At 39.9% G+C, this 27,799-nt stretch overlaps 2 protein-coding genes across 4 annotated transcripts in view; one reads left to right on the top strand and one right to left on the bottom strand.

Annotated features, from left to right (window-relative positions):
• The window catches only part of C12H12orf56 (chromosome 12 C12orf56 homolog), a 91,831-nt gene extending 85,322 nt beyond the window's left edge, over window positions 1-6,509 (bottom strand). The window contains exon 1 of the mRNA XM_063115492.1: window positions 6,258-6,509. Coding sequence (XP_062971562.1) covers window positions 6,258-6,509 — 252 coding nt within the window. The remainder of the gene's footprint in view (window positions 1-6,257) is intronic.
• A 7,860-nt stretch (window positions 6,510-14,369) lies between these two features.
• XPOT (exportin for tRNA) overlaps window positions 14,370-27,799 on the top strand; it is a 38,511-nt gene continuing 25,081 nt past the window's right edge. For 2 of the 3 annotated variants that reach the window (XM_063075571.1, XM_063075573.1), the window contains exons 1-6: window positions 14,370-14,738; window positions 17,876-18,009; window positions 22,721-22,803; window positions 25,764-25,820; window positions 26,503-26,572; window positions 27,328-27,546. In XM_063075571.1, coding sequence (XP_062931641.1) covers window positions 17,950-18,009; window positions 22,721-22,803; window positions 25,764-25,820; window positions 26,503-26,572; window positions 27,328-27,546 — 489 coding nt within the window. In that variant the 5' untranslated portion in view covers window positions 14,370-14,738; window positions 17,876-17,949. Of the gene's footprint in view, window positions 14,739-15,813; window positions 16,092-17,875; window positions 18,010-22,720; window positions 22,804-25,763; window positions 25,821-26,502; window positions 26,573-27,327; window positions 27,547-27,799 lie in introns of all 3 variants that reach the window. The other variant, XM_063075572.1, reaches the window with a different exon arrangement.

Raw genomic sequence — 27,799 nt, 5'->3', positions numbered from 1 at the left:
TCTCGGACCTATGGCTCCAAGGACCTTTTGGTTGGTCACCTAGCCCATAGACCTGTGTGTGAGGGGTCTGGTGACCCAGTCTGGTGTGTGAAGGGTTTGTGACCCAGTCTGTGAATGGGCTTAAGGGGTCTGTGAGCTCCAGACCCAGCCCTAGCTTGACAATTGGCTCAGCTGGCAGGATTATAGGCTGGTAAAAGAGCACTACAATTGGCGTAGTCGGTGAAGGATTACAGGCAGGTAAAAGACCACGACAACTTTCATCTCCATTACATTGATAATTGAGACTTGTTGGCTGGTTTCTCCTAGATCTAATTTTTAAGTGATTCAGATATGGATTTCAGATGGAACTTTCCCAAGGGCAAACAGAAAATATTATTTTTAAAAACTTTAACAGGAAAAATAGTAGAGCATAATGAATACCCCTGTACCTCCACTCAGCAAATACTTTGCCATATGTGTGTAGTGGATTGAATGTCCCCCCAACTCAAACTCACTGAAGCTTGAGTTGTGTCCCCCAAGTTTTATGTATTAGAAATTTGGCCTCCAATGTGACTGTCGAGAGTATGGGAAATCCTATTATGGTAATTGAAAGGTGGGGCCTTGAGGAGGTAATGAGATTCTGAGGACCATACCTAGTGAATGGATTAATAATGGTGGTCAGGGGTGTGATTCTGAGGGCTTTAAAAGACGAGCACATGAGAGGTTAGTCTCTCATCTGCTCTCCATTTTCTATCATGTGAGACCCCTGGGTCACTGTCACCACCACCAAGGCCTTCACAAGCCATGTTCCTTGGATCCTGAACTTCCCACCCTCAGAAACTAAGCAATAAATTTAATTTTCTTACAACTTACCCATTCCAGGTATTTTGTTATAAGCAATAGAAATGGACTAATACAATGTACTTCACATTTTTTAAAAGTGCCTATGCTCACCTTCCTGAACTCATCTACTTTCACTAGAGGTAACCACTCTCTTTAGTGTTTATGAGTCCCATCAATGTTTTCAGAATGTTAACAAATATGTATGTATCCCTAAGCCATATAGCATTTTGGTTTATTTTTATCCAGCGCCTTAGACCGCTCAGCCATGCTACCCTCATTTTGGTCTATTTTTATATCAATAGCATTGTACTGTATATAGCTTTCTGCAACATTTTTTTCCACTCAGCATTATGTTATTGAGATATATCTATATTGGTACAAACAGATCTAATTCATTCCATTCATTACTGGATAGTATTTATTTACCAATTCTACTATTGACAGACATTTACTTTTTTTCTATTATAAACATTGCTGTTATAAATACTCATGAACATAATATTTCAATATTATGCACATTTGGGGCATATACAAAGAATGGAATTGCTGAATACAACTTTATTAGATTTGACTAAATGGCTCTCCAAAATGGATGTACCAATTTATACTCCCAAGAGCAATGTAGAGCATTTCTAATTTCCTAATTCTCCACATCCTAGCAAACACAAGGTAAGGTCTGACCATTTAATTCTGCCAATCTGATGGCTTCAAAAATAATATCTCTTTTGTTGTTCTTATTTCATTTTCCTGATTTTAAGTGAGATAATCAAACATTGATTTTCTACGTAATGGACATTTCCTCTCATTCTGTATACTATAGGTAAAGGTGATGATAAAATGTGAAAAATCACTTGATTTTTTTTTAAAAAGCCCATAACTATAAATTATCCAAATATGAGGTTTTTTATTATACATTAATTATACATTTACCCTTTCAACTAATACACATTGAAAATCTGATATATGCCAGGCCTGAGTTACAAAGATGACTAAGATATTGTGTGGAAACAGAAATGAGCCCAACTAATCATAAGGCAATGAGGTAAATGCTATAATAGACAAAGATTCACAATACATGCCTGGAAAAATAGCATTCATCCTTCAAGAGTCCTTCTTGTAGGCTGGCCAGTTAGCTCTGTTGGTTACATCATGGTGTTATAATACCAAAGTCAAGAGTTCAGATCCCCTCACCCACCAGCCACCAAAAAAAAAAAAAGTCCTTCTTGCTTCTGCAAAGTAGTAACAACTAGCATTGATTACTTGTTTTGATTTATTCACTGGGCTAAATGCATCTCATTTGATCTTCACAACAACCCTAAGAGGCAGTTACTATTACGTTCTCCATTTCACAGAAGAAGGAACTAAGACACAGAGAGGTTGAATAGCTTTTCCAAGGTGGTAGCAGAACCAGGACTAGAAGCCAGGCAGTCTGACTTCAGAGTCTATAGCCTATGTTCTTAAGCATCTTACATTATTTTGGCTCTTTAATCTAATCCCTTTACTTCTTCTTCCTCCTTCCCAAGTAAAGTCAGAGGATATTATTTTGTAGTCTCATTCTAGAAATACCTCTATTAGAGATGCTACTGTTTTGAACTATTATGTTCAAGTGTCTGTTTCCTCCTTTAGAAGAGGACCATATTATTCTCTTTAGACTGCATAGCACAAAGTAGGTGTTCACTAAATATAGACAAATGCTATGGGATCACCAAGGATAAAAGAATTGATTATAAACGCGATGATCTTAACCATCTTGAAGGAGGAATAAAAGTACATAGCAAGCAAACAGGCTAGGCTGTAAAAGAAGCGTTTGCTGCCTGTTCAAGAAGCCTCATACAGCTTGGGATGACTGGAGAGCAAATATTCACTGGGGAGGGTGGAGAGAGGGTGTTAAAGGACAAGGAGAGAGACAAAGGCTGCTGAAGGTGATAGATTTTTTTTTTCTCCTATAGGTGAAAAAATGGCTCTGAAAGAGTGTAAATCCACAGGAAACTCATAGGCTGCTCTGAGTTATTTGTTCTCGCACGTTTAAAATGTGACCAACCTCAAAAGGGCTTATGGAATAGTATTTTTACGCCAACAAGAACAGAATTCTAGAGAATTCTTTCAAAAGTAACTGTTAAAGAAAATGTCAGCCTTTTATAAAAGCTCTGCCCAAGCAACCTTGGAAACTTCTTGAGACGAACCATATTAAGCACCTACTGAATTCTCCAAGTACACTTTAAGCTAACTTTTGTTGGAAAGGAAATCTCACTTGTACCGTCTCCAAAACATGTGTAGACTTCTGGTCTAATGTTTTGTTGCTATTACCATTAATTTTTTTTCCTCCAGGGAGAGAATAGAACTTCATCTGTATATTTGCAGTTTTGGGTTTATTTTTCCAAAGTGTAAGTGTGACATATGACATGACTCTGGCCTAACATCCAACAAGGAGGACTGGGGCCCAGAGGCATAAAGGACTGATTTGCTTAGGGGCTTTACTAAAGTCAGCAACCATGTGACAGTAAGAACAAAGACAGATTGGGAACCTGAGCCAGCTGAAAGTTACATAACAAGAAGACATACTTGTATAGTAAAATGAGAAAAACACTGAGAATGGAAAAGGAAGTCTAAAAGTTGGCTTTAAAAAGAAGCAGCACCCTAGTATAGTAGAAAAGGAGATTAAACAGTTTATCTTTCAAAGAAGGAGGAACTAGTTCTAAAAAACAAGGCTGCCTGGCACTGACATAATGTAACTGAAGTGATGGAGTTAGCATGGACAGGAGGATGCCCATATGTGATATAGCACAGAAATCAGGAAAATTCTACACATTGTGGTATTGAGTAAGGACCTAGTCTTCATAGAGGATGACTAGTCAGCTACAACTGTGGTTCATATTTGGTACCACTAAACCAATTCTGTCACGCCCATTTTTCACACACTCTACAGAGCTTAGTACAAATCACTGAACTATAAGAACCCTAGAATTATTCTATAAAAACTCAGAAAAAGAGGATATTAAGGCATTTGTGTTTGCCATGATTATATTTATTTCTCACTGAAACAATAATTTGTTAAAAGATTAAAGATTTGGGGCCGAGCCTGTGGCGCACTCGGGAGGGTGCTGCGCTGGGAGCGCGGCGACGCTCCCAGCGGCCGCGGGTTCGGATCCTATATAGGAATGGCCGGTACACTCACTGGCTGAGTGCCGGTCACGAAAAAGAAAAAAAAAAAAAGATTAAAGATTTGTTTTAAATGCCATAATAGGAAATACTTCTGTATTTGTCTCCTATAGCTGTTGTAACACATTATCACAAACTTGGTGGGATTAAACAGCACAAATTTATTCTTTTACAGTTCTAAATAAAGGTCAGAAGTCCAAAACCGGTTTCACTTGTCAGAAGTCCAAAATAGGTCTCTAAAATAAAGATATTGGCAGGACCACATACCTTCTGGGGGTTCTAGGGAAGACTGTTCCCTTGCCTTTTCCAGCTTCTAGAGGCTGCCCACATTCTTCGGTTCATGGCCCCTTACCATCTTCAAAACTAATAATGGCTGGTGGAATCTTTCTCATGCTGCATTACCCTAATACTGGCTCTTCTTCTGCTTCAAGATCCACTTTTAAAGACGTGATTACATCAGGCCCACGCAGATAATCCTAACTAACTTCCCTAATTAATTTTAAGACCCACTGATGAACAACCTTAATTGCATCTGCAACCTTAATTCCCCTTTGCCATGTAAGGTAACATATTCACAGGTTCTGGGGATTTAGGATTTCTGCCTATCACAACTTCCAAAATTAAAATATATTGTGCAAGATGGACATTCAATCTATCAATACTGAAATCTTAGATTTGTTCAGCACATTTACAAACACATTCTTCTATATGTCTGAAAGGCAAACCTTGTACATAAAGTATGACCAAATAGGTTGGTATGCCTTTTTGTAGGATTCCTGGTTCAAGGGCCTAAATACTTTGTGCATTCTGACAGCTTAAAAAGATATATAATAACTACTGAAATTCAAAAACTGTCTCTTTTGGGGGGGGAATAACAATATCCTAAAATCATTACTTTTTTTGTCAAAACAATAAATTTACACTGGAGACAGCAGAAAAAGCTGAGCATTTAGTTTTTTTAAAAAAGCATTTGGTAAAGCAAATTAAAACTTTTTTTTTCTTTTTTTTTTTGACCGGTAAGGGGATCGCAACCCTCGGCACAGTGTTGTCTGCACCACGCTCAGCCAGTGAGCGCACCGGCCATCCCTATAGAGGATCTGAACCCGCATCCTCAGCGCTACCAGCGCCGCACTCTCCCAAGTGAGCCACTGGCCGGCCCAGAAATTAAAACTTTTTTAAGAGAATGGAAATAGTGGTAGTGAAGAAAAAGGCAAAGTTTTACTTCCAACTTTTACTCAAAAAAATAAGCAAATAAATTTGCACAGTGATATTAATCCACAGAGGCATTTTTAGTAGAAAAAAAATCTTTTTTAAAAAATCTTTTCTTACAGACACGTCCTATGTCTGTAAGAAAAGCTATGATTCTTTCAGCAAAACAGGTCCACCAAGAGTCTCACCAACGTCCCTTGGGGGACAGAGAGATTCAGCAAGGGAAAGAAAAATGAGGCTAGACACCTGTCCCCAAATGAGAAAGAACACACCTGGAGAGCCGCTCAGACAAAGAGAGCCAAAAGGGAAAAAACAGAATTGGAGACGAGACTGTGCTTCCAAACTGTTGCTGGTTTACAAACTAAATCTATTCCTGTAGGAAAGGGATACGGTAGCAGCATACTAAAAACTGGGGCAAGGCACGACTATGCCAGATTGTATCTCCTTCTAGGCTCTGCTCTGGTGACACTCTTTCCAGGAAGTTTCCCAGCATGCCCTGAGCTCAGTTTGGATCAAGTTACCTGCATGAGATTGCCAATCAGCCTGTACACATCTCATTAATGCATTCATTCACTTATTCTTGTTGATCAGCTAACATACTCTAAGCACTGGTGACAAAAAAAGTAAACAAAGTATAATTGCTTAACTTAACACTTGGCATTTATTTACGTGGGTGTTGTCTTTCTGTCCCCCCCACAACCGCTTCTAGGAAGGGGCCCTGTTTCGCATCCTCCGGGTCTAGCACAGAGACTAGATGCTTAATGAACAAAGGAAGAAAATCAAAGCGTTATTTTTGTTAGTGGGCTACGTTCTCAAACCTGTAGCCCTTTGGGGGAGGGGTGTGGGAGAGAAGTGCTAGACACGATGAGAATGTGAAAAGCGTGTTTATTCGGAGTGGAAACAGCAATCCACACCTTGGCAGCACGCACTAAAAGACAGTACAAGAGTCCAGGACGAGATGGCGAAGGTCTTCCTCCTCCTTCCCGCGTGCACGACCGCTGGGATTGGAGGCTCAAGACTAGGGGGTTCTAGGGGCGCTCCCGAGCCCGCCCGCCCGCGCTCCTCACCAGGTCAATGGCCACGACGTCCCGCAGCGCCACTACCCGCCGGATGGACCTGGGCGGGTTCTCGGTCAGATAGATGAGCCGGTCGCTCAGCACCACGTACTTGAAGGTGTGCTTCTCCGAGTCGGACACCACGATGCACGGCTCGTAGGCGCGGACTGCGTCGTAGACCGCGGGCGGCAGATGCCGCCGCAGGAAGGCGTCCAGGCGGCTGTTCGTGCGCGCCGGGAAGCCGCAGCGCGCGGAGCCGTCCATGCGCGGCGCCCACAGCCGGGCCGGGGGTCGCGGACCGCGGACGACTGCGCCTCCGCCCGGCCCCGCCTCCCCGCCACCCGCGGTGGAACCCGCGCGCGCCACAAAGCCGCCCCGCCGCCGCCACCTCCCCCGCGCGCAGGGAGCCGCGCCCCCAACTTCAGGGACCGATTCCCGGCTCTCGTTCCCGGGAGCCCCTCTTCCCCGTCTAGTCCCGCCCCCTAATCTTTGCCCTAACCTCAGGCCACGATGGGCGGGGCAAGACGCTGGTCCTTCAGGCGGGGTCGAGGAGAACCTCGGGTTTATCACCGCCAAGCGCCCTGAGGCAGGGGGCCGGATATTTAGGGATCCTCCCGACCGACCACTCCCGCTATGGCGGACTATGCCACCCCATACAATCTTTAGCCAGTTTTAATCTGGTTTCCTGTTAGAGAGAAACTTAAAAGAGATGGAATTTACCGATTTATTTTCATATGAGCAAAAAAGCCCACAGAACCCTAGAGCCCTATTAAGACGAATCCCACAGATTTCACGTTTTTAACATTGCCTGGCGTAGCGCTCTAATTTCATGAGTATCAGTGTAGGTCTTTCTCCAACCAGCGGAAAGCTCTCTGAGAGAAGGGAATCTTATAAATTGACTTGGGCACACCTACCTAAGGGATATGCCTGTGTTCCCAACCCCAGGACAATCTATGAATGGGAGAGGCTGGCCTCTTGAAAAGCTGAAGCTCACAGGTTGAGGAATGCTGATTACATAGACCTGACGCTGCAGAATAGGAAAAGTACTGTTTAGTTTTTACAGGCCAGGAATAACATTATAAATTAGGTTAAAAAGGTGAGAAAGGCACAACAACAGAAACTTGCCCCAGGTGAGAACTTCCATTTTTATTTCAAATCTTAGAAAAGGCATTATCTCACTCTCCCAAAGACCGGATAATGAAAATCCTGAGTCAAATCTGATATTCTTTTTGATCATTTATATTCTCCTTTTCTTCATATTTTACTATTGTATACTTTTGTTGTGAGCAATTTCACCTCCTTTGTGGAAAGAGGGTATAAATATTACAACCCATAAACAGATATTGTAGACAAAACTGCTACAAAGGGAAAGAGAAATGTTTGGATCTGGCTACACTTAAGTCCAAGATCATCCCGAGGAACTCAATAAAAGCAAAGAAACAGAAACAGTATTTCTTTTCTTGGATAGAATATACTTGGTGAGTAAAGAGGGAAGTGCCACCTGCTGGCAAAGTCTTAAGTGACATAGCATTTAATGTTTTCTTAGGATCTGATCATACATCTGATCCTTCATAACTTTATAACTGGATGAAAAGTTCCTTACAAACTTTATTGATACAGGATGCTGCATGACTATTTCCTCTAAAATAAAGACTATTCCTTATCCAAACCACTCTAAATAGAGTTTGTTGTTTCAAACCACCAGAAAGGCAAAAGCCCTTCACCTTTGCTGAATAACCACTCTTTACAAGAGCAGTTTAGAGGCAAATGACAAATTAGAGGTGGAAAGTGAGGTCCACATAGGGAAAAAGGCCTCATTCTAGGCTGCTATTCTTTGTCTCTCAGACTTCCTGCTTCATACCCATTTTCTGGGACTAAGAAACAGTGAGTGGACCAGGACCAGAAAAGACAGTGTACCTGATTTATTTGCCAAGAAGCCCATCATGAATAAGGTTTAGGTGACAAGAGCACTAAGCTTAACATTAAGATGAGGCACACAAAGAAGGAAATTTGACACAGGAATTGGTGGCTAAGGCGATCTCAGTTAAACTTTTAACTTTGTGGCATACAGTGAAGGCAGTACCATGGTTTCCAGGCACTCGGTGTTCCTCACTGTTGCCAAGATAACAGCAAAATTCAGATTGCAAGAAAAGGGTTAAATAAAGAGGAACGATCAATGGATTTGGAGTCAAGAGAACTGGATTAGAGTGCTCACCTTGTTGCTCACTATCTGTCAGAGTTTCAGAAAGTCACTTAACCTTTCTGAGCCATAGTTTAATCATCTGTAAAACGAAACTAATACTTGCCCTGCTTCCCTAAAAGTTTTTTTTTTTTTTTTAAAAAGATGACCGGTAAGGGGATCTTAACCCTTGACTTGGTGTTATCAGCACCACACTCAGCCAGTGAGCGAACCGGCCATCCGTATATGGGATCCGAACCCAGGGCCTTGGTGTTATCAGCACCACACTCTACCGAGTGAGCCACGGGCCGGCCCCTTCCCTAAAAGTTTTGATGTGAGGATCAAAAGTGATGAATTATGAACTCTATGCACATTATAGGCACATGAAGGATTCATATTCCCTTATCTTTTGGTAAGCTTTATGTGGACAGTTAACCCAAATGCACCTGAGATAGGTGCACTTACTCCTTCCCCAAACTCAAGAAGTATTTGGTACAGGTCTTGTGCAATCAAACACTTACTAAATGTTTTGATAAACCTATCACAAGGAATGGAACATTACTTACCTGGAACTAATCCTCAAAGTCACTCTCCTTGACTTTTCACCAGAATAGAATGGTCTTAGGTCCAGGGATGGTCAATTCAATGAACTTGGAAAAACAATAGTTAGGAGCATAAAACTATAGAGCCAGATGACCCAGGTTCAAATTCCAGCTCTCTCAGTATGATTGAATGACTTTGGGCAAGTTGCTCTATGCTTTTGTTTCCCCGTCTGTGAAATAGGAATAATAGTACCAACCCCAAAGGATTGTGATGATTATTAACAAAGTTTTAAAAGTACTTAGAACAGGTACCTGGAATAGAATAAACAAAGTTTATAGAATAGGTTCAACAAGTGTGTGACTTCCTGTTACATATACGAGGGTACTTCAAAAAGTTCATGAAAAGATTCATATTATCCTTTAACTCTATCAAATTCTTCTTTGCTGGATGCTAGTCTAACCTTTTTAACTTTAGATTAAGGCTCAAGGCAAGAATCTAATCTACACACAAACACACAAGAGAATAGCATTTAAACTTTTTGTTGTTGTTGTTGTTTTGGCGGCTGGCCAGTTTGGCCAGTACAGGGATCCAAACCCTTGACTTTGGTGTTACAATACCATAATCTAAGCAACTAACTGAGCTAAACGGTCAGCTCTTTTAAACGGCCAGCTCTTTTTTTTTTTTTTTAGTTGCATTTTTAGTGGAAAAGTGACCAGTGGGCTATGTCATGAGAACCCTATAAGGATTTCAAACTAGAAGTATCCTTCAGTGGGTCTAGGGATCCCAAGTGTTCCCACTCTCCCAAGTTGAAACTAAAGATGGACAGTACACACAGAAAGATACTTGGAATCTGTGTTAGGTAAACAGAACCTGAATTTTTAAAGGTGTCTGATGTAGAGACAGGGAGGGGGGAAAAAGGAGGAATTAGTAAAGAGACACAAAAATCAACTACATTGTATACTGATAAATTTTTTTTAAAAAGTGTCTGATTTAGGAATCGCTTAGTGCTTCTACTTAGTATTAATGAACACTGACCATTTAAATATCTGCAACAATTAGCAATCAGATAACAGACAGAAGAGGTCATTATAATAAAGTCTAAGGGACCATGCAAATGATTTGGATATAAAAAAAAGTTTTCTTTTACTGAATAAAATGCTCCAATACTCTATTCTGCCTCTCTCAGGCTTCCTGCTACACAGGCACTTTCTCTAAGAGAAACCGGTGATTGGACTAAGACCTACACAGACAGCATTCGTGACCTATTTTCCAACTTCTTTCTCTGCCATGGAGCCCATCACAAATGAGGTGACAATGGCATCAGGCTTAACAAACATTGAGATGAAGCACAGAAGAGAATTTGACACAGCACTCAGTGGTTATCAGCTCACAATTATATTATTTTTGGTTCAACTCAATACATTTCACAAATATTTACTGAGAAATTGTTATCCAAAAACAGAGTTGGGATAACACTTACTTCCAGTCTTAGAAGAATTGATATCTGAATTTGTTCTTTGTACCAGCCAGCCTCAAAAAAAAAAAAAAAAAAAAAAAATCAACTAATAGGTGAGTAAGACAACCACAGAAGTTTAATACAAAATGAAAACATATTAAAATATATGAATAGCATAAGAGAGATTTTACTTTATTTTATTTATTTATTTATTTATTGGCAGCTGGCCAGGGATCCAAAAGAGAGATGTTTAAAAAACAAAAAATAAACAACCTCAAAGAAATAATCAAGCACAAACTTAGTTGAGGAAATCTGGAATGGCTTCATGAGGGAGGCAGCACTCAATACATGCTCAAAGAGTGATTGAAAATATTTCTCTTTTTTCCTTTTATTATAGTGAGTTTTTAAAAGTTTTTTTCTGATTGTGAAAGCAAAACATGGTCACTGTGAACTTTTTAAAAATCCAAAAATTTACAAGGATGAAAACAAAAGTCATGCATAATCTCATCACCTAGAGATAACTATTTCAAGTAATGGTTATACTTCCTTCAATGAAACTGCTTCTGTAAGTCCAGGAGAGAAGCTTTGAAGGTCTAATCTAAGGTTAAAAAAAAAAAAAATAAGGAATGGAACAGAACAGATAGATTTGACAGACAACACTATGTTGAAATAGAACTGGGTCACTGAACATGAAGGAGACAAAAGTAACCCTACAGACACGGAGTTAAGTTAAGAAGTTCAATGCATTGGGAGAAAAGCCACATCAGGAAAGAAAACATATTCTGTGGGAAAGAACACAACTTTTGTTTTGGACACTGTCTTAGTCAGTTTGAGCTGCTCTAACAAATTGCCATAGACTGGGTGGCTTAAATAACAACACTTATTTCTCACTGTTCTGGAATCTGGAAGTACAAAAATTAAGGTGCTGGCAGATCCAGTGTCTGGTGAGGGCCTGATCCTGGTTTACAGATGGCTGTCTTCTCATTGTATCCTCACATGGTGGAAAGAGCACTAGCTAGTCTCTGACTCTTCTTTTAAAGGTACTAATTCCATGTATGAGGATTCTACCCTCATGACCTAATTACCTCCCCAAAGCTTCACCTCCAAGTACCATCACACTGGGATTAAAGTTTCAACACATAAATTTGGGGGAGGGGGGGACATAAACATTCAGTCCATTCTAGACATGTTAGAGTTGAGTTGCTGGTGAAACATGGAGGTATCTGGGAGTGCAAGTTGGGAGTACAGAATATTGGAACCAGACATACAGAACTAGAGGTTATCATCATAGAAATGAATGTTGAAACTGCAGATATAGATACTTACTGAGGGAGCAAGTGTAGGTCAAAGAAAATCAGATGGCTAAGAACACAGAATTGGGGAAGACATGTTAAGAGAGCAAAAGTAGGGGTGTGGTGAAGAGGACAAAAAGGAGTAGTCAAAAAACTAAAGGAGTTTGAGAATTATGTAGGGCCAGAAGTCAAAGGAGAAGACAATTTCAAGGAGGAAGGAAAAAGCCAACAGAGAAGTTGAGAAGAAGTTGAAAGAAACAAATAAATTAAAATGCTGAAAAGAAATGAATAAATAAAAATGAAAGAAATGAATAAAAATGGTTACAGTGTTGCTGTGATGCTTTTTTTTTTTTTTTTTTTTAAAGATGACCGGTAAGGGGATCTTAACCCTTGACTTGGTGTTGTCAGCACCACACTCAGCCAGTGAGCTAACCGGCCATCCCTATATGGGATCCGAACCCGGAGCCTTGGTGTTATCAGCGCCACACTCTCCCAAGTGAGCCACAGGCCGACCCTGTGATGCTTAATTTTAGGTATCAACTAGATTAAGAAATACCTAGAAACCTAATAAAGCATAATTTTGGGATGTGTCTGTGAGGGTGTTTCCAGAAGAAATTAGCATGTGAGCCAGAGTGGACCGGGTGGGGAAGATCTACCCTCAATATGGGTGGACATCATCCAATCTGCTGGGTACCCAGAGAACAAAAACAGAGGAAAAGACAAATGTCTCTACCTGCGAGAGCTGGGACTCCAGAGTCAGACCATATGGGTTTGTATTCCAATTCTGCTACTTAACTTCTAAGTACTTCAGTTTTCTTATCTATAAAATGGGAATAATAATAGTACCTACTTCCACAGAGTTGTTGTGAGGATTAATGTATAAACATTTAAATTGTTTGGCACATAATAAACACTCAAAAAAGTTAGCAGTTAGCCAGATGCAAGCATACAGGCCTGATGTTAAAATAATGATGTGTTATTTGTCAATATTTTGATCACTAGCATTTTATGTTAGTCTGAGATGAGAAACTGTCCCCACTTTCATAGACAGGAAAGCCAGAATATGGAATGGTCAAATTTAATACCCTGCTCAGGTCCTCTTCAGGTGGATTCCACCAAGGGCTTCTTTATTTGTTCTGAAATAATATAAATTTACAACATTGAAAGATATTTTTACAATCCTATCCTAGGTATTTGAACCACCATAAAGGGCTAGTGTTACAAGATAAACTATAGATAAGCTGCACATAAACTTTGTATGTTTAACATATGAAGTAACCACAAAATGAATTTACAAATGGAAAAGGCAAGACAGCTACAATGCAACAGACTGAATTGCCACATTCTTTAGGATGAGGCAGAAAAATAAGCTGAATATACTGTAGATCAAGGAGCCATTCATACTAGGATTAATGTTGGGCCTCCACAGTCTGGAGTTGACCAACACAGCTAATTTAAGAATTCATGCAGTGATTCTTTTATTGAGTTGGAACTACAGGATGGCACTGTGCTAGATTCTGGGATACACTAAGATAGACAGGTTGACATTATAAATAAGTAAATTAGAAATATAATGCAAAAGTGATTGAAGATATTGTTTATGAAATGCCCGGTGCAGTGTCTTGCACATGGTGGTCACTAAGTACATGCAGCTGCTAAAATGTTACATTAATTTTTTTGTTTTGTTTTGTCGGCTGGTCTGAATTGAGACCTGAACCCTTGACCTTGGTGTTATCAGCACCACTGCTCTACCGAGGGAGCTAACCAGCCAGCCCTGTTACATTAATTTTATTCTACTTCTCTTCCCATTCCTCGCCACCTCCCCTCCCCCGCCAGGTTTTGTTTTTTCTTCACTGTAGTCTCAGTGACTGCATCCTAGTCTGTATTCAGTACATATTAAATAATCAACCATGAAACCTAAATGTCGAGCACTTACTGCATGCCAAACGCATGTCACAGCAACTCTTTAGAGGCCGATACTAACACTATCCCCATTTTACAAATGAGTAAACTAAAGTACAGACAAAGTAATGAGGTCAACAACTAGTGAGCAGGAGGCCTGGTATTCAAATCTAGGCACCCTGAGGAGTCCACACTGCTTCTATGCAGTATTAATAAATAAATAAATCGGTGACTGAATAAGTAACAGTGCCATAGAAAAAAACCTATGGGTAGAACTTCCGAAGAATGCTGTCCTTTTCATGGTCAAAATATTAGCATATTTAAACCGATATTTAAAATTTTTCAGCGCTCATCAGCCGATCCTCACGCTCCTGGAGTTGGGACACGTGGGACCATACAAAAGCAATTAAAGAACTGACGCACACATGGTTTGAACCACGACATCCTGACCCCGGGAACTCCGTAGTCTAACCTACCAACTACTTGACGAAACCTTTTTTGGAATGCGCGGAGCCAACCTGACCGGACGGCTCAGTTCCGACGCGCACACAGCCGAGGGCTTAGGAGCCGAGAAGCTAACCGAGCCGGATGCCCCATCCCGGCCTGCACCACAGGCCCCGGCGACCACGCCTCCCGGCAGCGCCAGGGAATGCGTATGCCCCCTGCCGCCCGGAAGCGCCACCTGCGCGTTGCATGCTGGGAGTTGTAGGCCCCCGGCCCAGCCCGCGCGCTCCGTCTGCCCTCTCCATGAGGCTGCGGGCGCTGGCCCGCGCGGCACCGACGCTGGGAGCGCGCTTCGCGCTGACTCAGCGGCGACGACTGAGCGGCGACGGTAGCCAGCCCTCGCGCTCTTTCCCTTCCTAGGGTTCCGACCCCGCCCGCCTGCTTTCCAGCCTGCCTGCCCTGCGCCACGCAAGAGAAGGCGCCAGGAAACGCGGAGCGGAAAGAGGCGAGCGGCTCGGGCCAGCTCGGTCTCCAGCGTTAACGCTGCGGCCGTGGCGGAGGACTACGGCGACAAGGACGAGGGCCGCTCTCTCAGCTTCCTGCGTGCGGCGACGCTCTGCTCCGCTGACCGGCCCTCGGGAGTGCAGGCGGGGAGGCGGGATGGAGTGATAGGGAAGGTGATACGGGACTCGGGGGCGGCGGGACCCGGACCCGGCTTGGTCAGCGCGAGGCCGCGAGGAAGTTGGCCAGGGCGGACCGGCACGGGCAGCCCCGTTGCTGGGGAGGGGTGCGGGCCCGGGACTCTCCATGGCGGTGCGCCCCGGTGCTGGGCGGACTGGGTGGGGGTGGGTACGAGCTGCGGCGGTCGCCGCCGAGCGCGTCCTGAGTGCGTGGCGTCCCGTTGCCTTGTGTTTCATCACCCGAATTGCCACGAGGCTTCCTTTAGGGGAGGGATCTGGGGAAGGACAGGGGTGAGGCCGGCCGAGGAGGGGCAGCATTGCCTGTAGCCCCCCAATACTACTCATAATAGTCGTGGTGAGTCCCACCAGTTTCAGCTATAGAGACCTCCAACTTGATTCGCCCCCGCCCTCACCCCAGGACAAAAAGGGAAAAAGTGTTATTTCTGTGTAATAATTTGCCAGTACGAACACTCCATTTCTTCTCTTCCCTTCCTCGCAGTCCTGCAAGAGTAGAGAAAAGTGATATTCCCCGTAACCAGAAAAACGAGTACTTTCTGAAAGCGCTAATTAGTTATTACTGGGGGAAGATACGTTTTATTAAAGAGACTTGTCAGCGTGGTGGTAAAAGGCTGGAAAAATTAAGTCCTAGTCTTTGAAACAGTCTTAAGTAAAGTGTGGAGGAATGTTTCCATACTGCTTGAATTTTGACTTAATGGCTATTAAGGAAAAGTTAGGGCTTAATGTTTTAAGTATGTTGCTAGCCTTCCCCAGAACCTTTTCACGATGCGTAAGTGTTTACCGCATTTGTAACAAATGATTAAGCCTGCGCAGATAAGTCGTGTTGGAATATGTGTTCCCGCACAGTCTTTTCCTGGGAAAGTTACACGTAAGTGTAACTTCTTAGTTGTTTGCACACATGCTGGTCATTTACCATGTTCCATTGTTTATTCATTATCCAAAAGCCTCCTCTGTGGGGGATTTTTTCTGTACTGATAACTGTAACAAGTTTGTTTCCTTTGGTTGTTTATTGGCAATGTTTTTACTTAGGATCGCTTGTTTTTTCTCTTTATAGGATCAGAGTGACTTGATCAAGCTTAAGCAATTTTCCCTAAAGCCATGGCAAATTCAAGGAAGCTTTTATAGGTTTTCTCAATTTGGGATTCATAGAAACTCTGAAATTGGCTTTTCTCTCTGTGTGAGCATTTTTCAGGAGAATGGTGATCAGATTTTATCATTTTTGGCCAATCAATTTTTGGCCAATTTTTTCGTGTTTTTCGATCTGTTCGAGAGAATAAAGAGTTCTTGGGGGGAAAAATGCTAATCTACTAGTATGATGTAAGAATGCTCCAGGTAATTCCCATCGTCTGTGTGCCTACCTCTGAATTATAGGTAACCTATCAAGGGCCCACTATGTGCGGACATACTTTGCATGCCTCAATGAAGTCTTTACAACTTTATGAGGTCTTTTTTTCTGTTTCATGGAAAGGTCTCTCAGGCTTTGTATGTTGTCCACATGGCCCCAGTTAAAAAAATGGCAAGATTGGAATGCAAACATGGGTCTTTACAAATCCAAAACCTATGTTTTACTATGTCCTAGGTACATAGTAACACATATTCAAGAGGGTCCTTGCCTGAAAACTAGGAAGCTGACAGTGACAGCATAGCAGTTCTTAGTATAGGGGCATTTAATTCAATTTGGGAAGGTTGAACAATGTGTTCTTGAAAGAGGTGATCTCTAATTGAAATTTTGAAGGAAAGGCAGGGGTTTACCAAGTAACAAGAAAAGGCAGTGTGTGCAAAGATGAAAGGCAGAATACCACTGGAGAACTGCCATGTGGTTCAGCATCAGTGGCCTAGATGAGTTGGGGTGCAGAATGGTGAGGCATTAACATTCAAAAGTGTTTAGATCTCAATCCTGAGGAAAGTGGGGAGTTACACTGCCTTGCTGTAGTCTGCAAGTATGATATGAGCTGTAAGATGGGGCTGAGCTTTCTTCTCCAAGGCTGTCAGCTGGATTCCAGCAGGCCCAGGGGAAGACAAAAAAAAAAGCACATTGTAGTATGGGTCCTGTAACCTGGATGTGATCCTGGCCTTGCCATTCCTAAAAGGCTGTGCTCCCCCCTGACTCCCCACCCAATTAGTCTCTCTGGGCTCTTTAGGTAATCTTTGGTTATGATAATTTAAAAAACAAAAAACCTTACAGCCTTGTAATGGGAGTGGTAAGGCCTGGTCTCCCTACCTCATTGGTCTCCAGAGAATAAATGTGATTTCCACATCATTTAAGAGTTTGTTCAGTGTTTGCTCAAATAAATATATATTCTGTCAAAAACTAAACCACCTTTTGGGGCTTTTCATGTTCTTATCTGAGAATGTTAGACCCTGTATTGTAAAGAAGTGGCTTACTTTCCAGAAATTTTTTAAAATGTTCTTAAATAAGAATAGTCAGCATTAAGTCATTTGTGAATTTTTGTGTTTACTATTTAAAAAAATTATTTGAAGTACATTTCTAGAATTAGCTGGCAAAAGTGAAGATCTATAAAAGGCAGAACTATTCCATTGTTCAAAAGCTAAATGACTGTTTTTTCATTCCTACCCCCTCCTCCTTCCTCTTTCATTCAACTTCTCTTGCAGTACTTTGTAAACACTCCCATAAGATATTAAACTCTGAGGTCAGCCATTCTAAATTTTTTTTAAAAGGTTTGTGATATTGGAATCTGGAAGTAGACAAATTGTTATAATTACTATAATAAATAATCTGGATTTGTTTTTGCTTAATATAGTTGCACAGTTGTACTTTTAAGTACGGGAGATAATCAACACTGCATGACACTTCTATTATTTATAGTAGAAAATACCTTCTGTACTTTATTGAAGATCTTGAAGAATAGGAAAACTTGAGAACCTTAATGGCATGGCATACTTTATAGATTTTTAGAAATTTCACATTAGTGGAGTATTTAGCAGGGTTCAGTCTTCTGAGACTTAGGCTCCTTTATTGTAATTTGGGTAAGTTTCAAAATACATTCTTTAAACACTTCTTTGCATAATTTTATTCACTTGTTACGATAGTCTGGATAAGCATCTATTTTGTTTATCAAGTATTGATTTCTTTCAACTTTGTTTTTTGTGTGCAGATGTTCATGGATTCTTCTGTGGGATCAGAGGGCACACCTATTGTGATCAGAAAACTCCAAGTATAGCAGCAGGGATGGATGAACAGGCTCTTTTAGGGCTAAATCCAAATGCTGATTCAGACTTTAGACAAAGGGTAAGTTGGTCTGCTTAGTCATTTTTTTAAGAGCATGTTACCACAGATTTGCATTAGAGGACTTGAATAAAAAATACGTTTCCTGATAAAGGTCTAATTTGGATAGAAATGAATAGAGACAAGCAAATTTGAGGTATCTGAATATATTCTGGATACAGAAACAGTGTTTTGATTTATTTTTGATTTAGTTGGCTGAACAAAAGTATTAAAATCTCACGTGATTCAAGGCAGGTATTTATGCAACATCAGTCATTATTTCTAATTATTTAAATGTTGTAATACAGAAGATTGTTCAAAGAACTTTTCATAGTAGCAGATATGCATGCTTTATTTTCTGATTGCATGGCTTGAACTATACAAGTTGTTTAATGCTTGAGTTAGTGATATTTTGCGTCCTTGTTGTTTAGTCCAGGCAGACATGTAAAGCGGTTAAGATATGCTAGGTCTTAGGTTATTTAAAATGACAACTTGAGAAGGAATCAGTTATGAAGTGCTGGGATATTTGGATAAATGTAAACAATTAAACATAGTGTAGCTTACAACTATAATCATGACTATGGCTGAATAATAAAAGAAGAATCTAAAGAATAAGCCTATAATTATTTTTTTAAAGATGTGGGCGTTCTGAAGTATAGGGTAAGTAGGAGAGGCATTTTCTTTCTTTACTTCTCACGGCAAAGAATACTTTTTATAAATGAGCAAAACAAGGTTAACAATCTCACTAAATATTATAGAAGTTTTTGTTCTGCTTTTTTTTTTTTTTTTTAAAGATGACCGGTAAGGGGATCTTAACCCTTGACTTGGTGTTGTCAGCACCACACTCAGCCAGTGAGCGAACCGGCCATCCGTATATGGGATCCGAACCCGGGGCCTTGGTGTTATCAGCACCGCACTCTCCCGAGTGAGCCACGGGCCGGCCCTTGTTCTGCTTTTAAGCAGAAATTTTTTAAAGTAATAAAAAAAGAATCCCAAGAGGGCCAGCCTTTGTCTCACTTGGGAGAGTGTGGTGCTGATAACACCAAGGCCATGGGCTCGGATCCCTATATAGGGATGGCTGGTTAGCTCACTTGGGAGAGCGTGGTGCTGACAACACCAAGTCAAGGGTTAAGATCCCCTTACTGGTCATCTTTTTTTTTAAATCCCAAGTGTTTTCTAACATAGTAGTGCCATGTGCATACCTTTGCTATTAAATAGGTAACTAGCCCTCCAGATACAGGACAATAACAGGAATTGAGATTTAAGTATCTGGCTAATTACAAAATACCTAGTAAATTAGTTAGGATATCAAAAAACATTAAGTGTCCATGTCTTCTGTGTGTAAACAAGTATTTCTTTTCAAATATTGTGCATGTTGTGTTGCCACCTAATATTTCACTTACAAAAAAGGGGTGTTTCAGGGTGCTACCTACCTTCAAACATAGTTGAAGCATCAGTAGCTTGGTATTGAATGCTTATTATAACTAAAATTTGACTGTTTAGTTATTCAGTGGCCTTGTTTGACTATTTGTTTATTTGTTTAGTTATTCAGTGGCATTTCCTGTTATTTTTATGTGTCTTTTTTGAAGTCTTTTGGTTTTTTTTTAAATTCCAGCACCTGGCAGGTTTTTAAAAATGTGCCATGATCGTTTTTTTCAGAAAAGTAAAACCAATACATTGTTAATGGTTTTAATACAAAAGTTGAACTTTTTGTCAAAAAAAATGGGTTCTGTCAGTCATAGCCATTCTGGATATCCAGGTCTAGGCTTAATTTGATATCCCAGTAAGTCAACCTGAGTAACAGAATTTAAAATTAGGATGAAAAAGAAGGAATCTTAAGGGAAAGTAAATTCTGATAGTTCTGATGTTGCATTTCAGAAGTAGTGGGAATGTAATTCAGTTTGGTGGCAAAATAAACCCACCTGCTGAGTTGTCTATCTGTAGTTCTGTTTTCCACATGGACAGTAAATGAAACTAAACTGTTGCCACTTAGAGGCAGTAAAGCATTAGAAAAAGGGTACCAGATGGAAGAACCAGGTGAGGAAAGCTAGAGAATTTGTTCATCATTGCCACAGAATTTTTCTTTTTAAATGCTAGTAATACCAGGATTCAGAATACAAAGACTTCAGTTAAAAATGAAAACTTTTAGTTATTCCCATTCCCTGCCCCCTTTTTAAAAATAGAATACCCATCTTTGGCTTAAAACCTGCTATTATTTAAAGAAAATGACATGTCAGTGGCAATTTTAGCAGCTGAAACATTCCTCTCCTCTTTTTTGTAAGTCAAATATTAGGTGGTAACACAACGTGCATAATTGACTTCTGCCTTGTCCCCCACCTTGTCCCCTAAGGTATTGCTAAGAGAAACCCTAGGTTTCAAGGACCTCTGTTAGAAAACAAGTGAGTTATGGGGGGAAGAAGATATAACAACCACAATTATTTGAAGTTGATACAACAAACAAACAGAAAGGACATGGTTGGGGGGGAGGGAGAAGGGAGGGAGGTTTTGGTGATGGGGAGCATTAATCAGCTACAATGTATATCGACAAAATAAAATTAAAAAAAAAAATGATTGCAGGGTATTGGAAAATGAAAAAAAAAAAAAAAAAAAAAAAAGAAAACAAGTGAGTTAGAGTCTTGTACAGCTGCCTGGACTCTTAAGAGCCATTATTTACTCTAGGTAGGTTGTTTTCCTACACCAACAACCAATTCTCTGATTTTATGGACACCAACTGGGTGTCCTGCAATTCAATTCATCTCTGACATTACCATGAGTTAGCGTCAGATCCCACAATGGAGACTGAGCCCCTGTTTTAGATGCTGATCTCAAGTCCAGAACCTTCTGTATGACTGGATATAAACCGGAGGGTTCCCATTTGTCTGACTCCTTGGGTTCAGTAATTTGCTAGAATGGCTCACAGAACTCAGGAAAACAGTTTACTTACTATTACCGATTTATTATAAAGAATACAACTCAGCAACAGCCAAATGGAAGGGATGCATGTGGGAAGGGGCACAAAGCTTTCATGACCTCTGCGGCGTACCACTCTCCTAGCACCTCAGTGTGTTCACCATCCTAAAGTTCAAGAGTTTTTACAAATTTTATTTTATTTTTTAAAGATGACCCATAAGGGGATCTCAACCCCTGACTTAGTGCTGTCAGCACCATGCTCTCCCAAGTGAGCCAACTGGCCATCCCTTTATAGGGACCCGAACCCATGGCCATCAGCACCACACTCTCCCAAGTGAGCCATGAGCCAGCCCTAGTTTTTACAAATTTTAATCACCAGTTTCTCCTCCCCTTTCCAGAGGTTGGTGACTGGGGCTTAAAGTTCCAACCCTATAATCACTTGGTCTTTCTGGTGACCATCCCTATCCTGAGGCTGTCTAGGGGCCCCACCCAAGTCACCTTATTAGCATAAACTCTGGTGTGATCCAAAGGGACTCATAAATAACAAAAACCAGTTCTATCACTCAGGAAATTCCAAGGGTTTTTGGAGCTGTGTGCCAGGAACTGTAGCAAAGACCAAATGTATTTTTCATTATACCACATTTATACTTAAATAGTATTTGCTGGTCATAATGTAATCACTTTTATTTACCTGGTCCTCCATCAATGAGCAGCAATTGAGACCACATATGAAAACCCATTTCCTCATTCATACAGTTGCATAATACAGGAAACTATCACCTAAGGAAAAAATAATTTTATATCTTGACCCAGTGTGTGTATATGTGTGTAATTATATATATATGCATATATGCACATACACGTGTATTTGTATAAATATATATATATACATATATATGCATGTATATATGTATAAATATATTTCTTTCAACCCCATGTCAAGGTTTGTATCAGTACATAATTGCTTTAATGTCATCTAGCCTTGTTTCTAATTTGTGTGTAATTTTCTTGGCTGTTTGAGATTTTTTTTATATGTTGTTGAGATTACTTTACTATCTGTCTATTGTTATGTGAAACCTGTTATGGAAAACAGTGGCAGGCAGAACTCTCATTTTCCCGACAGTCTGGTAGATGGCATATGGATTTGGTGCTGCATCCATTCTAGAGTGAACGTGTTCTCTGTTGGCATATAGTCTACCTTCTGATTACAAGGCCCTGCATTCATGAACAGAGAGATGAGAAATGTTTCCTAAAGCTTTTACCTTTTCATTTATTTGATACTTTCCCAAAATTTACATCATGCATTTGTACTCCAATTTTAATCTCTTTTTAGGGGAATTTATATATCGTTGAAGAAGTAAAATACTCTCCTTTTCTGTGTAACAGTTCGTCAGATGGTGTACCCAGTATGTTTTGTCTTTTATAATCACCTCCTTAATAGCAGATTTGCTATTAAATAAGAAAAATACCTTCTGTATACATTATAATTGCATATACTTCAGTAGCTTGGCACTTGACAAAGCAGTTGTGCATTTTCTCTTTCAGTCCTCATAATAACCCAGTGTAGTCTGCAGGACACTTATGTGTTGTCTCCTTTGCTTTAAAGAAACAGAATTTGAGTATGTACCTGATGGGATTTGTTTTTTATTTAATATTTTTTCTAAGCTACACATATTCAGAAGCCTGAATTCAATGTTTTAGCTATTTTTCTATTAAGTTCACTGATTTGTTATTGGTTTATTACTCCCATACTATTTTGTTTAGTATTAGTAGGGCAGTGAGATTGACTGTTCCAAAAGTGTTTTCCTGTTTTGCAATCTTACAGGCACTAGCCTATTTTGAGCAGTTAAAGATTTCCCCAGATGCCTGGCAAGTGTGTGCAGAAGCTCTAGCCCAGAGGACATACAGGTAATTAAGACAAAATCTGCATGACTCTTAGAAGAATTTAAGTTACTATAATCTTAGCTGTTAAATTTACCTGTATTGGGGAAGTTTTTTTTTTTTTTTTTTTTTTTTAATTGAATAATAATTGGTTATACGTATTTGGGGGATTCAATGTTGACATATGTTGATCAAATCAATATTAGTAGTATGTATATTGTTACAAATTGTACTTATTTTTTATGCCCCTTGTCCAATCTCTCCCTATACCCTCTACATCCCCCCTCCCACCACTGATAACCCTAGATTTCTCTTTCCCTCTGAAAGAGTAATGGTTAACTCTGTTGATTTGTTGCCTAGATGATCTGTCCAATGCTGAAAGTTGTGTTCAGGTCCCCCAATATTATCATAGAGCAGATGCTTCTTCTGTCACTTTGGAATGGGATTTTTGGGGAGAGTCCTCTTTTTTTCTTTGGTTCTGCTGGTGACTCTCCTTGTGTTGATGCACTACAGTGGCTGGCGGAACATCTGCATGGTGGTTGTGACATCTAGCCACTTTCACAGCAGCCGTGGTTACTGTGGTGGCTGTGGTGGGCAACCCACATGGATGTGATGTTTTTGGCATGTTCCTTGGTGCTGGCAGTGTGCCAGGTTGGGGGGGGTGTCCGGGCCCCAGCTCAGTGCCCCAGGCTCCCAGGTGATGTCCTGGGCTCCCAGGCGGGGTGCCGGGGTGCTGGTGGTGTGCCTGGGGGGAGGGGGGGGGCGTCGTGATCCTGGAAAGCTTTTTTGTAAAAACATTTTATGGGAAAACATTTTTTGGGAAAACCATTAATATGTAGTCATTCAGTGTAGAAATGAGAGAAATAGTAAACTAATAATTTGGCCATTTCAGAATTGATTTTTCCGTAGAACTATCCTTTGCCATATTATGTTTTGTACCTTACCACAAATTCCAGCTGGAATAGAGTAAAAACTTCCATATCTTCTTATGATTGGGCGTGATAGTTGGTTCTCTAAAGTTGATAAAGGATGCAGTCATAAATGATATATATCTTAATTTTTGAGTTTAACTTAAAGTATAAAATCATTCATTTTTCCAATCTTTTGATATTAAACCAAAGTCTTATCTTTGTGTATATGCCACTAGCATTCACTTTATCATTTTTATGCTGATCACACCCACGATCTATCTTCTGCAATTTCTACTTTGGATCTCTGTAGTGGATGGAGGAACAATGGGGCAGATTCCTAGATTTTTTTAGGTGTTTGCCCCTCTCTCCCAAGTCTTCTGGTTATCTAGCCCATATCAAATATGTGCAGGGTTTTTTTCACCTCTGCAATGTGACTTTCTATGAAGTCGTCTTTCTAAAGCACTCAACTTAAGTTTTACAGAAATAGGATCTCTCTTACTGTATTTATTTTACTAGTTTATATAATAGTTAATTAAGTTACTTTCCTACAAAAGTAGTACAACTGTACAACTGGTATATTGAGGCTTGGGGAAAACACAACTGACTAGCAGCAGTAAACAGCTCACTGGTGGGAGCAGAAGTACATGGGGTTAGTAGCAGCCTCCTGGCTGGAGTTCTGGGAATGCCGAATCTATCAGTCTATGTTTTATAGTGCTTCAGTTTAGTGAAGGTTGGTATCGAGAATACCTACTGTATGTCTTAGAATAAATAAAAGCTGGCTTTTATTTAAAGGTTTCCTGTAGTTTATTTTTTAGTGGAAAAAATAAATCATATAATTCGGTTAAGGCTTCAGTGTCATTCATGATAATAGAAACCCTAAGACCTCAGAAAAGATGCTAATTAAACCTAACATAAAAAAAATTTTAAAGGATCACTTCTGGTGTGTTAAATTATTTGAGGCCTTAATTCTTATTTGGACCAGTTACCCTCACATAGGAAAAATTGTTCCATGTCTAAGTCTGGCCCAAACCAACTGTCTTGAATGAGCAGACTGTTGATCTCTAAAGGGAGTTTGTCAGAGACTCTGCATCCCCCTAGAGAGACAATTGGAAGTGGATAATTGATGGATGTTAATTTTTCTCCCATCTTATAAGGGCAGTATATTTGTTTTTTGTTTGTTTGTTTGTTTGTTTTTTAAAAAGATGACCGGTAAGGGGATCTTAACCCTTGACTTGGTGTTGTCAGCACCACGCTCACCCAGTGAGCAAACCGGCCATCCCTATATGGGATCCGAACCCGCGGCCTCGGCGCTCCCAGCGCCACACTCTCCCGAGTGAGCCACGGGCTCAGCCCAAGGGCAGTATATTTGTATTCATATTACTGCATGAACTTTGAGGCTGGACCTATAATCCACATGGACCTACTTGTTTTGGATTTGGCTGCAGTAGAACTAACTAGAGTTGAATTTTTTTTTTTCTCTTTTTTGTTTGTTTGTTTAGAGTTGATTTTTTTTTTTTTTTCTTTCCGTGACCGGCGCTCAGCCAGGGAGTGCACCGGTCATTCCTATATAGGATGTGAACCCGCGGTGGGAGTGTCGCCGCGCTGCTAGCGCAGCACGCTACTGAGTGCTCCACGGGCTCAGCCCTAGAGTTGAATTTTAAGTAGGACTTGGATGACTATCTCTGATTTGACTCAGTCTCTGTCTGTTCTACCATTTGTCATTTTACACCTAACCTTTCTATTGTTAAATGTAGGAATTGTGCCAGGAATCCTAACATCTGGAATTCAGGGGGGATGCTTTCTGTTTACAAAGCACTGTATTTAAGGTGCAACTTAGTTTTTTTGGTTATTTTGTCTGCCAAATTTAATGGGAATATTGAATATTGCATAACATTTAGAGTTCTCTTAGCTTTTTAAACAAACGTTATAAAGTGAGATCAGTATGTAGAAAACAAGCCAAAGGTCGAGTTTGAGAAACTTTTCAACTGTGTTATTCATTAATATTTTGCCTTTGATTTGTTTTCCCCAGTTCATATTCTGCTTATCTCATTTTTTTTGTTTTGTTTTTGTTTTCAGTGATGATCACATAAAGTTTTTCTGCTTTCAAGTATTGGAACATCAAGTTAAATACAAGTAAGGCCTTTCTTACTGTTTTGACTCAGATTTGTGGGGAGAGGCCATTTTTTATTTAGTTTTTCCCTCTTTGAGGAAACCATAATTCAGGTTGTAAATTGACAGTGTATAAGTCACATCCAAATTATAGATACGCCAAAGTGTTTTAAAAATAAATTTAGTTGGTTACATATAAAAAGCTAGACATTTTTACAGAAAAATCTAGATTTCAAGCTTCTGTGGAAAAATTAGAAGATGTAGCAATACCGGGACTATTTTTCTACATAACAGATCTCTGTTAGAGTTGAGTGGCAGCATGGGCATTTGTGTTCAGAACTCCTGCCTTAATTAAGGACAATGAATCATTGCTGAGAGGACTGTTAGTTTGCCCTGTTGATTTATTCTGTAGACTACAGACCTCAGAATACGAGTGTGTTTCCATTTGAAAAATTGTGTAGCTGTCACTTTGTTTCAACATGAACTGAACCACAAATCAAAGATTGATACTGATACCTTACCTGCCACTCCCATTCCTATCTTTTCTTTAAATTAGTAATGAGAGGCATTATCAATTTATTTTAGGAAACTTTAGGTAATTGAGTACTACACAGATCTTCCCTTTCAAATACATGAAGCTGTTACTTTTCAAAACCACAGACACCAAATATAACCATTATTCTTTTCTTTTCTCTGTTTTCAACAGATACTCAGAACTAACCGCTGTTCAACAACAACTAATTAGGGAGACTCTCATATCTTGGCTTCAAGCTCAGGTAAACTAGTTTTGTTCAGTACCTCAAATTACCACATCCACATGTTTAAATTTTTATTTTTGCAAGAATTTGCAACTTTATCTCAAAGATTTTGATCATTTATCCTCCATTTGATTCTGTAGCTTTCTTTAAAAGTGCTGGTGTTGGCACTTTTAGATGGGTAGATGAAAACTTAGCAATAATTTAAAATTATATCAATAACTGAACCTTTCATACTTTCCATGACACACTGTGGAAATTTTGGTTTTAATTTTTTTTTTTTAACTACTTGGCAAAAGCTCCTTTTCTGTTTGGCTCCCAGAGGTGTCCTCCCGGACAGCCTCTTCACAAGGGCCTGTTTCAGGGGTCAGTAGAGTTCTCTATCCACAGCATGTTCTTCTTGCTTAATTTTAGCTAATCTGAACAGAGAAAGTAGTTGTATGGCTAGAGTTTTATTTTTCTTAAAAAGCAATAGGTAGAATAAAAATAATTGAATTTTTTTCTTAGGAGAAATCATAGCAACTATTCAAACTCTGTACATGAAACTTTTCTGTAAAAGTATTTGAATGAGAAGTAACCATTAGAACCTTTGTTCATTTGATTTTTCTCTATATGGCCAGTCACTTAATTATGTTGATAATTTTAAGTTTGTTGAACAGCTAATCTGGACCATGTTGAATTTTGGTGGGATTTTGCCTATTAATGATAATAGGGAAACAATGTGTTTTTGAGTCTTTTAAATTTACTTTTAATTTCATGGACTATTTCTTTGTCAGATGCTGAATCCTCAACCAGAGAAGACCTTTATAAGAAATAAAGCAGCCCAAGTCTTTGCCTTGCTCTTTGTTACAGAATATCTCACTAAATGGCCCAAGTTTTTTTTTGACATTCTCTCAGTAGTGGACCTAAATCCAAGGGGAGTAGATCTGTATCTCCGTATCCTCATGGCTATTGATTCAGAGTTGGTGGATCGTGATGTGGTGCATACATCAGAGGCAAGTGACTTCCCATTAATTTTTAGTTCTTAATGTAGATTGTATAGAAGATAATGGGCACATAATAAAACGAGTGGGAGATCTTTTTTTTTTTTTTTTTTGAGACGGACTTTCTTGAGAATAATTATAAACTTACCCAACATTATAAATTTTGTTTTACAAAGGAACTAGAACTTGATTTTTTTTTTTTAGATATAGGTTGAAATTAGAGTATTACATTAGATTTTTACAACTAGGCAAACACTTTCTCCAG

This window comes from Cynocephalus volans, chromosome 12 (genome assembly GCF_027409185.1).
Source record: "Cynocephalus volans isolate mCynVol1 chromosome 12, mCynVol1.pri, whole genome shotgun sequence".
In the NCBI taxonomy this organism is placed as follows: domain Eukaryota; kingdom Metazoa; phylum Chordata; class Mammalia; order Dermoptera; family Cynocephalidae; genus Cynocephalus; species Cynocephalus volans.
Note: the sequence above shows the minus strand (reverse complement) of the source record. Positions and strands in the feature narration are given on the sequence as shown.